This window comes from Idiotropiscis lumnitzeri, chromosome 16 (assembly GCF_059441095.1).
Source record: "Idiotropiscis lumnitzeri isolate Australia: NSW breed Sydney's pygmy pipehorse chromosome 16, RoL_Ilum_1.0, whole genome shotgun sequence".
Lineage (NCBI taxonomy): Eukaryota > Metazoa > Chordata > Actinopteri > Syngnathiformes > Syngnathidae > Idiotropiscis > Idiotropiscis lumnitzeri.
The window spans coordinates 8,229,174-8,244,901 of NC_142406.1; the positions used below are offsets into that span (position 1 = coordinate 8,229,174).

General features: G+C 40.3%; 1 protein-coding gene across 1 annotated transcript in view; it reads right to left on the reverse strand.

Moving 5' to 3' along the window:
- gatad2b (GATA zinc finger domain containing 2B) overlaps window positions 1-15,728 on the reverse strand; it is a 42,025-nt gene that overhangs the window by 6,197 nt on the left and 20,100 nt on the right. Inside the window, exons 2-7 of the mRNA XM_088319157.1 lie at window positions 8,676-9,056; window positions 5,606-5,735; window positions 5,142-5,273; window positions 3,532-3,660; window positions 1,790-1,948; window positions 146-515 (exon numbers count right to left, since the gene is read on the reverse strand). Of these exons, the coding sequence (XP_088175283.1) occupies window positions 146-515; window positions 1,790-1,948; window positions 3,532-3,660; window positions 5,142-5,273; window positions 5,606-5,735; window positions 8,676-9,055 (1,300 nt within the window). The 5' untranslated portion in view covers window position 9,056. The remainder of the gene's footprint in view (window positions 1-145; window positions 516-1,789; window positions 1,949-3,531; window positions 3,661-5,141; window positions 5,274-5,605; window positions 5,736-8,675; window positions 9,057-15,728) is intronic.

Genomic DNA, 15,728 nt, shown 5'->3' on the forward strand with positions numbered 1-15,728 from the left:
TTGATATTTAAAGGTGAGTGATACATTTTCATATCCGTTAAGGATTTCAGATGGAGGAGGAGGAGGATGTCGCATTATTGTGTCGATAACTGGACAAAAATCCAGTAAGAGAGTCGATCTCTTTGCTTTTGACAACTTTGCTTACCCTGACTATCGAGAACGCTCTGCACCACCTCCTCCAGGCCCACCATGTAGATGAACTCGCTGTTAGCGGCCGACGGCAGGAAGTGGAGGAGTGGAGCCGGGGGTTTGGGCGGCGGGATCTCCAGCAGCGTTTTCTCCAGCTGCTTCCTCAAGGCAAGCTTGGCAGCAGCCTGGCTGCTGGCCTGGTCGGCCATGGAATTCACCCCTCCGCTGGCAGAGCCGGATAGATTGGATGGGCTGACGGCCGAGGCTCCGCCCAGGCTGCCTGCCACCCCGCTGGCTCCTGCTGCTGCCGCTGCTTGCATGTGGGCAAGGTTCATGTACATGGCGCTGGAGCCTGATCGCTGCGATGCTGCCACCTGCTGGCTGGCCTGTGTAGAACATATACGAACATTTATCTTGCTCTACTTTCTATATAATACACTTTTGTTCAACTTTTTTTTTTTTGTTGTTGTCAAAACAGACATGTACACTTTATACCGGTTACTATGACAACTTTTTTTTTTTTTTTTAACTTTCGTGGATAACAAGTAAACAGAAAAGGGTGAAGTCATCTGCACGGAAAGATTGATTGCTTGAGAGTTTGGCGTTTTGAAAAAAAGTAGCATAAAAAACTGATTGAGAGAAGCAAGGTTTTTCCAAGCCAGGTAATTATGTAAGAGGATTGCTTCATGTTGGCGCCAAGAATGTTTTGCAGTGAATATGTTGTGTCTTGTGCCAACCTAAAACCACAAACTGCTTCTTCAAAAAAATCCCAATCTAATCTGCAAAAACACAAACAGGTAAAGTGCATTTATTTTATTATTTTTTTTTTGCAGTTTCTTTGGCTTATTTAATTTAGCCAAGAAAATGATTTTCTTTCTTGCTGACCGACTCAACCCTTATAATTTTTTTTCTATCTCCGAAAGAGCACTAAAATATTTGGTGTGCAGGGAAGTTATCAAAATCGTGTTGCATGGACAAGTAACAAATCATCTTTATTTTCTTAATTTATAGCATTTCAGTCTGTACTTTTCCCACCCTTCTCCTTAAGTACCAGTACATACCATCGGTGGATTTGACACATCTCAACGCAAATAAGAAAATGATCCGCTGAGTACAAAGCCTTGATAATTGCACTCATTAACCACACCCTGTCAGACATTCTAAACCACTCGATTGTTATACTTATAGTTGGGATATTCGTGCTGCCAAAGAAAGAACTTGATCGTCTGCTTCGTCTAGACGGTGAAAGCGTTGAGATTTTACAGCTCAGTAGATTCATCACTTGCTTTAACAAGGCCGAGCAATTCTAAGGCTTCAAGGCCCGTCCCAACTTATATTGTAAGAGCCCGTAAAAAGTGACAGGGTATGACTAACTTCTGTGACAAAAAAATATTGCCAAAGAGGATATGTCACATTTTGACTTTTACATTAGCCCTAAAAATTTTAAACTATTACACTGGGAATCGTTTGACTCAACTTGAGATTAGAATCAAAACAAAAACAAATCACTGCATTAAATAGAACACACTGTGTAGGTATTATTATTATTTTCTGTTTTTTTTTATAGTATAGTAATAGTTTCCTGATTATTATTCCGTTGTCGCAGAGAGCGATTGGAGAGGGTACTACACTTAGAGCATATTTTTCAGGTTTGCATTACCTGCTGGTAGCTTACGGCATTGCCCATGCTGGAGCGACCCATCCCAGGTTTGGAGAGGCGTTGTCCTTGCAATGTGGCGGGATTGGGGGCGATCACCCGCTGGGACATGAGCATGGGGGGCAGGTTGGCATTGGCTCCTGATCTGATGACTGTGTGACCCTGCAGAACGAGGAAAAAAAAGGGTTGTCTATAAGACATACGTGGACGTGGGACCGAGAGACACAATTACAGGGGGGCTAATGCTAATCCAGTTCTAATTAATAAAAGCAATGATAAATTAATTGGATAATTGTTTTTAGTTTTTTCCATGGTGTAATCTTTGGAATTACTTAGCGGTACTACATGACCCAAATCCAAATCCTGCCCAAAGTATTGAATATATCCAACCATCAGACAATGTCTAGCTTACTACTGTGAGCACACAGATGTCAATCAATAAGACAGCTAAAGTGCAAGGCACAAAGGACTTTCAGAGCAGTATTGACCAAATCTAAATCTTTTCAGAATGTCAGAGGAAGAGAAGCTACCGGTAAGCAAAAACAGGGGAAACAAGAACATTTTAAACAGCGATCCCCAGCTAGGCAATGGCTACAAACTATTTTTACATGTATGCATATATGGAAAAATGGAGGAAGCATTTTGTAACAAATGAGAAAAACATACAAAAGCTTTTGTGGATAGTTTTCCTTCATCTATTGTTTGTACAAAAATTACACTTGTACATTGCACCAATGTAAGGAGGTAGGCGACTGAAATCGATATCAGCTGAAATGTATGTATAATATAAAACATTGCACACTTCAAGGGAAATTATTATAATTATTAATATTTAACCAATTGCTTACTATGCTTTGAAACTACTGTGTGAATAAAATCTCAAATTTCCCCATTGTGGGACTAATAAAGGACATCTTTATCTTTATCTTTTATCTAAGATACGCATGTTAAAAAAAATGAACATATTACATCTACTAAACAAAGTTAATGTTAAAGATTTTTTTTTAAAAATATTGTATTTGTTTATTTATTTTTAGTATGAATACAATGTGTAAAAACAGTGTTAGTAGCAAGACAATATTATTCGACCATCAACACTGTTGCTTCTAGTTCGTGTTATTTTTAAGAATAGTGAAGGCTTTCATTTTAGACTTAGAATACTGAGGCGTTTAAGTTTGGAGATGCAATACACAAAGAGGCCAGCAGAGGGTAGTCAAGGCTTGATGAATCGACTACCAAGCCAGCAGTACATCAGAGTAGATACCAAAATGAGCTGACAAGACAGCACATACACACACACACGCACACACACACTGAATATTTAATACAATCTCAACATGTAATGGAGGAGCAGGGCTACATATGACAAGAACAAAGGCTTACAGCATGAGATGGGCTCATTAGCTCTCTCACACGCACGCAACGCACACGCACTCACCGAAATTCATTATGATCGCAAGGTCTAAAGCTGATAAACAATTGTATTTCTAACTGCTTCTATTATATAAGTCATAACAGTCAGGCTGGTCTTGGAAGTTTTTTTTTGTTCGACGTGAATATTTTGTGTTATGTGTGTAGAATCCTCAAGCATCAAATTCAAGGACTTTTTCAATGAATGTATAAATATTAGAATACTCATAATGAGGAGGAGTCTCAATAATTTCAATATATGAAGGTCGCAGGTCTAATTTCTGCAAAATGTTTGGCGCATGTCTTTAAGTTGCATCACACTAATGTGTACTAACCTGCGCAGTCCGGAGGTTCTGGGGCTCCGGGTTGTGCATGCCAGGCCGTACCGGAAGCTTCCCCAGTCCGGGGGAGCTGTGGATGGAAGGAGGCTGCCCAGAAGAGGCAGCATTCTGGACCACCGATACCTGCACACAATGATTACAATTAAACCACTTGCAATGAAGCCATTACGTAACTTCCACTAACAATCCAGGCAGAACTTTTTGCTTCTCCAAAATATAAAAATATTTGCCTCGAAGTAAAGATATTTAAGTTCAACATTAACAGTACTTGACAACGCTCACCACTTCCTATTGACCAAAGATTTGGCGCCATCTTGTGGCATTATAGAAAAAGCACAAAAATAAGGGTACAGGTTGAGGTTTTTTTTTTTTCAGAAAACAGCTGAAGGTAGGCTGCCGATAAAAAAGCGAATAGGTGAATTTCTGAATAGCTTTGTATTTTTCTCCATATAATGAGCAAAATAATGACATTACTACAGCTTCACATCACAAAACCTCAAAAAGAGGAAAGGAAAACACACAAGATTGCGGTGGGATTACGCGTCCCAAAATATTAGTACAATTAAGCAAAGTTTTTTAATTTTGTGGTAGACTAAAAACATTTGGGTTTGACTTTGAAAATTTACATTTGAATCTGATTAAGTGAAAATATGTTTACATGTTCAGTATAAACATTACAAGATAGCAACTAAATATAAACAAAATAATCTGCTACATAATTATTAAAATTCATTTTAAGATGAGTAAAAATCTTACAGAAGTGCTTGATTTACAAAATGTAGATTTATTTGTTTGCCTTTTCCACTCACACTTCCAATTCCATCACCTCAAATTTAATTTTGCGGAGCCCACGCAATTTTATATTGCATTAGAATTCTAATTAACACGAGTTCTATTTAAAACGTAAAAACGCACATTCCGCTAGCGTGTGTGAGTGTCGAATTTAGCGCCTGCTATTTGGGGGTCATAGTAAAAGATTGCAATCTTAGTAAATATACGCAACAATCAAGCCGCTGACCCACCGACATCGCCATGTTGGGATTATTTTCAAGGCTTTCACAGCAGCCTGTTATGTATTCCCTTCAGTCTTTGGGCGGTAAAATTCAAGCTCTATAGCAGTTGTTCTCAAACCTTTTACAACAAGTACTCCCTAAAAAAAAAGTAGAGTGCCCTAAGTACCGCCATAATGAACACTTAATTACAGTAGCATAGTAGGTCTAAGTGTACTAGTTACTGTCAAATTTAACTTTAACACCAACCAGCTACGATTTTACTGACTACTCACAATCGAACACGATCCAAAACAAGAGCTGGCTAAAAATAAATAAATAATAGTCATAGTTTTTATTGATACGTTAATTTTTGTGGATATTGCGAATAACCGTACTGCTTCATGAGTCTACTCATTTACCTACAGTACACGAGTCAAAATATTACAAATTAAGCTTTATTACATTTGTAAGATTAGAATTCTTGATACAACTCATGATTATCGTTTGCAAAATAAATTCAAGATGTCCTGATAAGGAACATGATCAGCGTATGAGTAAAATGATGAGTTTATGAAAGATGACTCTCCCGCCACTCCCCTGAAATCTACTAACCTTCTGCACCACATTCTCCTTCTGCATTTGACTCTGCCGGAGCTTCTTGAGCAGCACCAGGCGAGCCTCCTCCAAACGCAGCTCCTCTCGCAGGGCTTTGATCATCTGTTGCCTCTCTTCCCCGGTCTTACCCTAGAAATACACACGCGAGTCATGTGTCACACAACCATCATTAGGTATATTCAACACAAACCATGCTGTGATTTTCAAGATGTTTTCGAATTTACTATGTAAAGTGCCATGCAGATGATCTATTGATGCAATGTCCTATTAGCACATGAATTATCTTGATTAATCCAGAACAATTAAGGCGGAACTTTTGACAGCCCTCGCAATGACGTGTTAATCAGGGTTAAAACAGATGTGCGACACAAAATGAATTAATTAGCAAATGACTTTCCCGCACGGCGTGTGTTCAGCGCTCAAAAGGAGAGGGGGGGCGGGCGAGGAGGGAAGTGCTTTACCTTGAACATGTCCAGGTTTGCATGGTTCAGGCGCTCTTCGGGGCGAGGTGTTGCTCTGGGACTGGATGCCTCATTGTCTGACAGAATGATGACGTCCGGGGATGGAGTTCGTCTGTCGTGATCCGTGTCGCTGAATGAGAAAAAAAAAAAGAGTTGACTTGAGTGACATGGAAGGAAAACTTGCATCTGGAGTGGGTCATTCAAGATGGGATGTGTTAACTTTCAAAGATGCAAGACTAAATGATTTTGAAAAATAATCCAATGAATCCAGGGGTGGGCAAACTTTTTGATTGGCGGGCCACAACGGGTTGTAAAATTTGACAGAGAAGGCCGCACCAGTAGCAGATGGATGGAGTGTTTTGGGAACCTCACCTCATCGAAGAAAATAAATACATTTCATTTTAAATGAAAGTGAACAAAAGCATTCCAACAATTTATTAATTTATTCATTTAATTTTTTTTCAAGTTCGGCAGGCCGGATTAAAACGTTTAACAGGCCACTTGATTATTTTTTTCGAGGTCTCCTTTCCAATTGATTTTTTAACAAGCACAAGCAAATGAATCTACATGACAAAATGTTGGATTTATTATCCAAAAATGATTTGGCCTTATAAGTTAGAACAAATTAATACGAAAGACAGTTAACGTAGCAACTCTAGCAAACAAGTGTTGCATAAACATAAGTCATAAATTTGCTTTTAAACACTGACCTTATTTAGATGCTATACAAATAAATAAAACATACATATATATATACTACTGGCACATTTAAAACACACCAATTAAAGTACAAGTTAGAGCGTTTTTTCGGGGGGCAAAATACATGGTTTTTATAGGTTGCACAAAAACGCGGAGGTTCAACAGTCCAAGAGTTTTAAATGGAGGAGTGAGAGTGAATATTTTAGATAAGTTGCGTGTTTCAGTCACATTTTGACTGGCTAGGGTATTGTTAGCCGTGAGTATTCTGGTTTCCTGCCAGCTGGAAATGATGAGATGTTGAGCCAAAAGTTGGCCGCCAGTAGCCACAGGGATGAGTGAGACTTAAAAAAAAGCACAAACAAAAAAAAACCAAAAAAACAGTCAAAGCTAATGTTAGCATCTAGCCTAAAGCGGCTAGCCGCTAACTAGTTAGCGGCACGCACGTTCAGGTAATACCACAATCCCATGCTTATTCCTTTCCAAAATAAAAATAATTCAATTGCGGATGTCCTCCATTGTCACGACTGCTGTTACCATGTTACATTCCTCTTTGCTGAAGTAACTGTCGAGTTTCACTGTGTTGCGCTGGTATGATGTCATGCTATTTATGTAACTGATGCAGCGATCACCAGCCAGTCTGCAGCCATGGCGGATTGCCCCCATTACTTCAATTAAAAGTTGAACTGCAGTTGAGAGGTAATAATTTAGGCGGCCGGCTCTTCTTTAGATGTGCCACTTAAAAATTTCAAGGAGCACCTTTCGCCAACTACTCAGTGATAACCAAGTTCTAATTTTCAGCACTACATGTTAAGACATTGAATCTGATGTTTTTGTCTTTTTTTGGGGGACTTTAAACTTTATAATTTCATAGTATCTTCGGGACTGTACAGCCAAACCATTGAGATTCATCACCATCATGCTTCCTGTTCAATTACAGAGTTTGGTAGGATTGGTTCCGTATTTCCTCCGTTTCACCGTAATTTAGACTGGATCACGAAACATGATTTTTTTCTTTTGTAGGCTTCAACACTGTCTGTAATCTTTAACTCCAAGTGTCTTCAATCCTGTTCCTCAGGGGCCGCTGTCCTGCCCATTCTCCATCTCTGCCTGCGCAACACACCTGATTGAAATTGAATTGACAATTGAATCGAGTGTGTTGCGGAAGCTGAATAATAATCCTGATCATTTGAATGCAGGGCAAGACTGCAAAAAAAAACAGGCAGGACAGCAGACCTCGAAGGAACAGGATTGAGGACCTCTGCTTTAGTCTCAATATCTCAATCGTGTGCGAAAGTATAAAAATGTTGCCACAATGACAACAACAGTTTGGGATGATTTTTTTTTTTTTTTTTTAATTCTGAGAGACCTAATATAATATTTTTTAATTGTTTGCAATGAGTGAATACTGCAACATATTTTTTAATGAAGAACAGGATGGCACAGATAAACCTAAATGTCTTCTGCTGGCCATGTTATTGTCAATTCCTCAATATTTTTGTATAATTCTAATTGTGAGGCGACCAGACTACTAAAACGCTCATACAGAGACGGAAAAAAAAAGCGCCCGAATTTTAAAGCCACAAAACATTTCTAATTTACAAATGTGAAAGAATGTAGTGAGAACTGTGTGAAGCGCCAGAATGGCTAATGTGTCTCTGAGTATCAACAGTCTTGGTCATTACATCTCATCTTCACACACGGACCATTGGACAATATATTAGGTAGTTGTCAGCAAGTGACCATGAAGTGGTAGGGAGGGAAGGATACTGTTCACTGACTCAGAAAAGGACACTTGCCATTTCACTGTTAACTGGTAAAAGACAGTATCAAAAAAAAAAAAAACAAATTATTTCAAAGCAGAGAATGGTTAACTCTTTTCCACCATCACTAATTTTCAGTTCTGTTCTCTTTTTAGTAGTGTAGTTTTATTCTTTTGTTTTTTTGTCACAGTAAAAAAAAAAAAAAAAAAAACAAGGACTTGCATTACTTAATTTATTATTCGAGGCTAAAAAATATTTTATTTTGAAAATTCTGTATGATACATGATGGGTTTAATATCAAACCCACAAGCTAACAAATTGAGTAAAAAAAAAAAAAAAAATGACGAAGCACGCTCTGCACAATTAAGCAGGCAGCACCAGCCACCCCCCTGTGGGGTTGCCAGTCCGCAAAAGTTATGGACTTGTATGAACCACTCCGTGGTCATGAATTATTTGTGCAGTGGCGTAAGAATAAAGTACCTCACACAGCAGAAGTTGTTGTTCTATATATATGTCCAATTATTTTTCATAAATCAATTTACTGTAATTGTGTTATGTTAATTAAGTCACATTACTTGGAAATTCGTCAGAAATTGGATTGATAACCTCACCATCTCCGTCCCGCACTCATGTCCACCGGCTCATCCAGAATGTTCTCCTTGCCATTCTTACTGGGTCCAACATGGCCGCCATGCCCTCCCAGTCTCAGACTGCCATTGAGCTTCTCCTCATAAGCAGCACCCATTAGGCTCTGATGGTGGAGTGTGCTCGCGCCGGGGCCCTTTCCGTCTCCCAGAGGCCCGGCGACCTCCAGGGCCGCCAGGTCAGCGAGATCTTTGCGCTTTAACAGCGCCAACATCTTGAGGCGCTCCATGGCCTCGTGGCCCTCCATTTTGAGGCGCTTGGCCAAGGCCTCCTCTCGCTCGTTGGGCGACTCCAGACCTCGCTTCAGCAAGTTCAGCCTTAGCGCCTCCTCAGACATCTGCTCCATCCTGGTGAAAGGACACATTGGGTTAGAAAATGACGCAATTTGGAATCCACCTTAAACCAATATGGATGACATTCTCCTTCTTAGGAGTACTTTGCCGTCGGGCGCTACAATCACCCCAAGATTATTAAAAATGCATCAGTGAGTCACACTCACACACTTGGTGACATGTACCATCAGTGAACACGCTGTAGTTCTTCACAATTTACACCCACATACACCGCTTAAGCGCCAGAAATACTCACAAGAGCGCCAAACAAGGATGAACGCGCTGATGAAAACAATTCCCCAAAACAAAGGTACAATTAACCTCCCGTTTGAACAACAAGTGATTACTCATTTTAGTAAATTACAGACTTGGAAAAACGAGTGTTAACCGTTGAATAATGAATAAGTGTTCTATTTGCAGTATCACGGAAGTGCAGTAAAAATCAGTGCAACGCGGATAATCAGAAAATATGAGCAGCTGATCGTTCAGACAGAAGTGGGTTAAACAGAGCGTGCTAATAATAGCTTGGAACTCTGAACTCGACAGTGATGAATATTGGGATTTCCGCTGTGAGGGAAAATGCCCGTACTTGTGATGCTCCAACGTGGAGAAAACACGGGCGGCTCGATGCAATTTTTACAATTTAAAAAAAGCACTTATGTGTCAAATAATATTCGAGACAATTTCAATTGAGAATAACAGCAAGATGAGTCTAATAAATACGATTGGTCATGTGACCGGACGGATACATCAGTGGATGCCATGACAAAGAAGAATACCTCAACTGCAATGTTCCCGCTAATTTTCCGTGCGTCTGAGCATTCACAGAAACTCCAGAAATCAATGTAAGTAAATGAAAGTTTTTAATAATCATAATTCTTAATGATCTCATAATATCAAAACTAGGGCCTGACCAATTAAATTGGTCGATTATGGCCTTTCAAACATCAGCCAAAATAATCGCCCAAAATGCCGATTGTTTTTAACTTGATGGACTTTAACCATTTACAGCTGTTGTGCACAAGTATCATTATTTATTATGCATAAATATATACCATAACCTCATATCGTTAAATATATATAATGACATTTAATTTGACAAATAGGTGACCAAGGCAAGCTGTGCAAGGAATTGACTCGAATGGAACTATTTTGCACACAAAAAACACTAAAGTCAGTTTGATATATATTAAAAAAAAAAGAAATAAAATAAAATAAAATAAAAATAGGCAACATAAATCAAACAAATGCCTACCGGTAACACAAACACACATTGGCAATGATTAATGTCCGTTTTACAACGCAATCATCTTCTTTTTTTTTTTTGACCATATACAGTACACTTGCGAGCCGAGGCTCCGAAGCATCTTTTCAACGTGAACAAAACATGATAATTCACAATTAACACAATTAAGGGCTTCCACATGCAGTAGCGAGCTTTTAGCACTTAGCACACTTTTCAAATGTCAAGCCAAACCTTAGATCTGATAACTTCTCCAGTATCAAATGAACTCTGGGGGTCAGTTCAACTGTGAGAACAAACTCGATCTGACCTCGATTCGCTCCAACTTGAACTTGAACCGCACAGAGAGCGGCAAAAGAACCGGTGCCATCTTGTATAATGTGAGCTTTTCCGACAAAAACAAACAATTTCGATAACTGATTAGTTGTCGATCAAGCGTTACAACTCTACTCAACTATATTTGTTATTTCATATGCCCTGAACCAATCACATGAGCAGAAATCAGGGCACAACATGTAATTTTCATTTAACTCATTCATTGCCATTGACGAGTATTGAAGTCGAAACGTACATTCATTTTAACCTGGGCTGGCAGCGAATGTCAGGTTAAAAAGTTTTTAATAGGTGTTTTTATTGTAAATAAATATAGACCCGACTATATTGTGTCTTGAAAGATTGTCCAGTAAGAAGTCTGAGATGTGTTAAGAGTATATTTGTCCCGAAAAAGGAATGGAATGGGTCAAGCCGCCTCTTAAATATCAAATGCATTCAATAATTCCGACCAAAAATCTTCATTTGTGTCGGGGAAGCCAAATTCTCCGCAAGTCAATGTCCATCAACTGTGAATGGAATGCATCAAAGAAGCGCCCTGAGAGATGAACAAGGAAACTGCGGTCAATAAATAATATCCTAACTCGTTGGTTCACAAACTTTTTTTTGCAGTAACCCCCTTTTGGAAACTATCTTCAGCCCTTCCACCCTCCAAACCAAAGATGCTGTCAGTCAACACTTTGACTGACACTGACATTTAGCAAAATTGAAAGCTAAAACGTCTGCTTTGTAATGAAAGGAATTGATCGTGAGGTGTGATCGCTCTTTGTTTTCCCACTTTGCCCTCCTCTGACATTAATGGTATCCTTCTCACATCAACATTATCCTCTTTAACACAGAGGTGGGTGGGGGGGGGGTGGTAATGATTACAAAACAAAGCCTTCCCTGTTACTACTTGGTCTCTAATTAATTTGTGACGCAGTCGCGGAGCTGAGTGGTCGCCTCCATTTGCTGGGAGAAAAACACAAGAAGCTCCTGCTCTGTTGAGCCTCCACCTTTAATGAGCCAGAGAGCGCCACTGAGAATGGTGCTGATGAGCCAATCAGGGCCCACCTTGTGGTGCACGTCAGTAGCTGGCACCCCTTAACCCCCCCCCCCGCCCTCCCTCCCTCCTCGCGGCCATCGCCACCGACTGCCTTTACATAATATAATGACTGTTTCAGTCAGCTGCTACACAAGCCACACTCTTTCTCCTGTTTCTCCTCAACCCCACCCCATCCTGTCTCATAATCCCTCCCACCGCCATCCCCTCACCCCACCCCTCTGGCTTTGGGCACTGTGCCAGGCCAACGCAATAAAGGAAAAGAAACAGGAGACACGGCTTGGAAGAAAAGTATAAAAAAAAAAGGGGGGGGGCAAGGGGGGTGGAGGTTGATGGAGGGCCGACATGGCGCCACTTTTCATAAATCACACGGCCAGGTCGCACAGGTAGACTTCTCCATCTTAAAAAATGGACTCCTTAGAGTCGCGACAGTGTGTGGAGGAGAAGGTCATCATCGTAAAACGGAAGAGAAACGACGTCCCGAGACCCCCAGACATCCACGTAGTGCACAACATTCCGACAGACGGCAGCGTTTTGTAACCCCTTCTTCTGTTCCAGCTGTATAGTACCACAAAGAAACCCCTCCCTGCTCCTCTACCCTCCCCCAATTCCTCAAACCAGTCGTCTTTTCCTCCCCCTCTCTTTCACTGTAAAAATAAACACATGCTTACTTTCAGGGCCCCTTACATGTAGCCAGGGCTCAGGGCTTCATTTGTTCACGTTACACGAGCCAATCAGGAGTGACTGTGGAGTCGGCGTAGACATGTGCGCACAGGCATGTGTGACACACCGTGTTGGGAGAGGAGGGAGGGCCGTTATGGCGAGGGGGCCTTTATTAAAAATAATAAAAAGAGCGATAGAGCCACAATATACACACGAGTTTCTTTCCCCGTTCTGTTCTGTCGTTGCGCTGTCCTCGCATGGCTTTGTGTGCGAGCACGGGGAAAAAAAAAAAAAGGAGACAGGGATGGCAGCTCTCTTCTGACATAATGCCAAATCTTAATTCCCTCCTCCCATCCCCCACACGCGTTCACACACCACGTTCTTTATGCACAGAGCTGACTGTTGATCAGATGGCTGCTGCTAAAATGTCGTCTGCACAATTGAACCGGGCACCCTTCCTCAGACGCTACTGTAAACAAATGGCAAAGATCGCCCTCCTGTCCGGATCTCTTGTGCCTCGACACCATGGTCAATGCTGTTTGCCAAGCAGGCAGCGTGCCAGCTGACTGAGTGTATCGGTAATAAGGCCATTTGCAACTGCAATGTGGAATCTGCTGCTCATTTCACGCATGGGCTGCATCATGACAATTTATTTGGCTGATGCAACTCCAATCCTCCCAGTACGCCTTCTGCCTCTCCACCACTTCCATCGCTGGTTTTTCATACGCCATCAGGGAAGCGTTGCGTTTCACTTTTTAATGGGTTGTTTCATCTGCTTATCACTTAAGCGCAGGGGCCAGATGTGTCCGACTTGACTTTCTAACCTTCTGCCAACGATAAAAAAAAAACAACAACTTTGAAACGCAACTCCTGATCGAGTGTTGCTAAAGTCACACCGCCCCCATTTATGCAATTATTCCTTCTGTCAAAATGGTGTTGTTGGGTGCTATGTGGCATCGGTCGCGGGCATCTGGTACGGCCATGAATCCAAAACACTCTCAAGTAAGCAGCAAAAGGTTCAGTTTTTCGGCAAAGTCCGCTTGAAATTTGACAACTGTACAATACTTAGCTCTGCTTGCTCCGTTTTGGGGGTGTTCAGTTTTCCACTTGAAAGCAATCTCGCAAAAAATGGAACATTCAGTCAGTCAGCCGGAGACATGCGAGTGTGTGGCCATTGGGAAGAAAAAAAAGTATTTGGGAGGAGGGGACGGACTGTAGTGCAGGCTAAGCTAATGTAGCATCTTTATGTTGCCATTTCTAGCTGTGAATTCACCAATGTTAATTAAGCATTCAATTATCAGTTTTCCATACTGCGTGTCTACGCAACAAAAAAGTCACAACCATTGTATATGTATATATTAGTACAGTCAAGTGATTACATTTCTTTAACTAATTATCCCCAAAAAATTCCATGATTAGTTGTGATTAATCACATTTTTCAAAGAATACTTTTTGTGAAGCTTTGAACAGATATTTACTTCAATATTATCTGGGAATTAATGCAAAGTCACAAATTATGAAGACTTTTCAAACAGCCAAATTTGATTATTGAATATAATCTAAACAAAGACATCTTTACAGGCATTTTTTTTCTTAGAAACATTTCTTAAAACTGCTCACAAGCACCAACACTCCAGCAGTGTTGGTTTGCAGGGCCCAGTGTTAATTTGAGCACGCTGTGTTATTCTGAGATGATGTGCTAAAGATGTACAACTAATATAGATAGGTACAATATTTGCAAAGTATGCAAATTATTTTTGAAATAAATGAAACTGAGTTAACTGAGTTAAAATACTTAACTGAGTTAAAAAAAAATAATCTCCTGAGTTAATGCTTTAATTTTGACAGCCCTTATATAGCACCGGTGTGGAGTTTCTTTGCAAAGTGACTTGCACAGTTCATTTTCAGTCGTCATGAGAGACAATATTGTTAGTTCTCTGTGTTTATTTCCTCTCCATTCTTGCACAGCCAGCCTGCTTAGGATCAAACGTAACAGTAGTAGGATTAAAATATAAAAATGGCTGCATCGCGATATTGGCAAAGAGTTTCTTAGAAGGTCTTGCTATCCCACTTGCAATCGCTCTCACTTCCTAGTTATCCACCAATCACAAACCACCCCTGACATGCATATGATGCGTTCATGGACCATTAATATTCATTTGCCAGACAATGACTCCTGTTCCTTTGTTCCTCCCTGATCCAAACTTGCATGCATTTTTTTTAAGGTCACCACTTGAACCAAAGCATGACGATAGCTCAGGCTTTGCAGCCGTATTCCAGCCACTTCTTGATATAGTCTATTATTTTTCCGCTGCTAACTGATAGACATACAGAGACCAGCAATAAAATTAAATCGAAATCTTAACTGTATAGAAGGAAAAGATTTGAAAATTATACGTAAAAGTAGCACAATATATTATTTTATTAGAAGATTAAAATTTAGCATCACCAGTGTGAGATATCTATTTTTTTTTTTTATAGTTATGACCGTTTATTTATTTATTTATTTTTAATTTTATTTAGCAATGACAAAATGTTCAGTATGGCTGTTTTGCTCCATGCTCCAAAATCAGTCAAGTTAAAATTTAAAAAATAAATTGCTGACTTTGAAACATTTGCTGAATTTCTCCAGATCAGTCGTCCAGGCAGGTTGAGGGTATTGTGAGAATATCAACAAAGTCCATAAAAAGCAGTCATAAAGGGGTGGATGAACCAAAAATCCCGTTTGCATTGCTGCTCAAATCAATGAAAGATAGCCTCTATGAAGTTGTCCTATTACGGCGGTAAATGCATTCAATTTCAGACAGATGGCCCACACCCCCTTTTTGGGGAGGGGGGCAACTCAAAGATAAAATGTTGTATTACTGGAGACTGCAAAGAGTTATTGTTAGAATGCATCAGTGTCGGAAGTAACCAAACAACATAAACCTCTCAGCTCAATTAAAAATTAACGGTAAAACAAAAAAAATCCCTCTGTATCAGTCCTGTAGACAATTTGGCTCTAAGCAGACAAATTAAAGCTCCTAAGTTTGAGTGTGATGACATGCACAAGATGGCCGCCACAGTAAAATCCAATCTAAGCAAAATCCCCCTGAGATGCTTCAAGCCTCCGATTAAGTCAGCATCATATAGACCAGCATGAAAGCCGCATTCGCCGCTCTTACTGCTGGCATATAGGTCACGTTCAAGTGTGGCAGCGCAGAGCTTTAGGTGGCGTGTACAATCAGGCTGTTGGGTGAAATAGGGTGAGAGCTGCAAGATGTTGTGCACATGCTCAACAATGTCTTGTTCTGTGCAAACAATTTGTGCCTTGGGGGGGGAAAAAAAACCGGAAAAAAAAAACCCCATCGGATCTACAACTAAGTAATACAGTGTGTCTTAGTGTGGGGGGCCTCTGTGCTGTCTGATC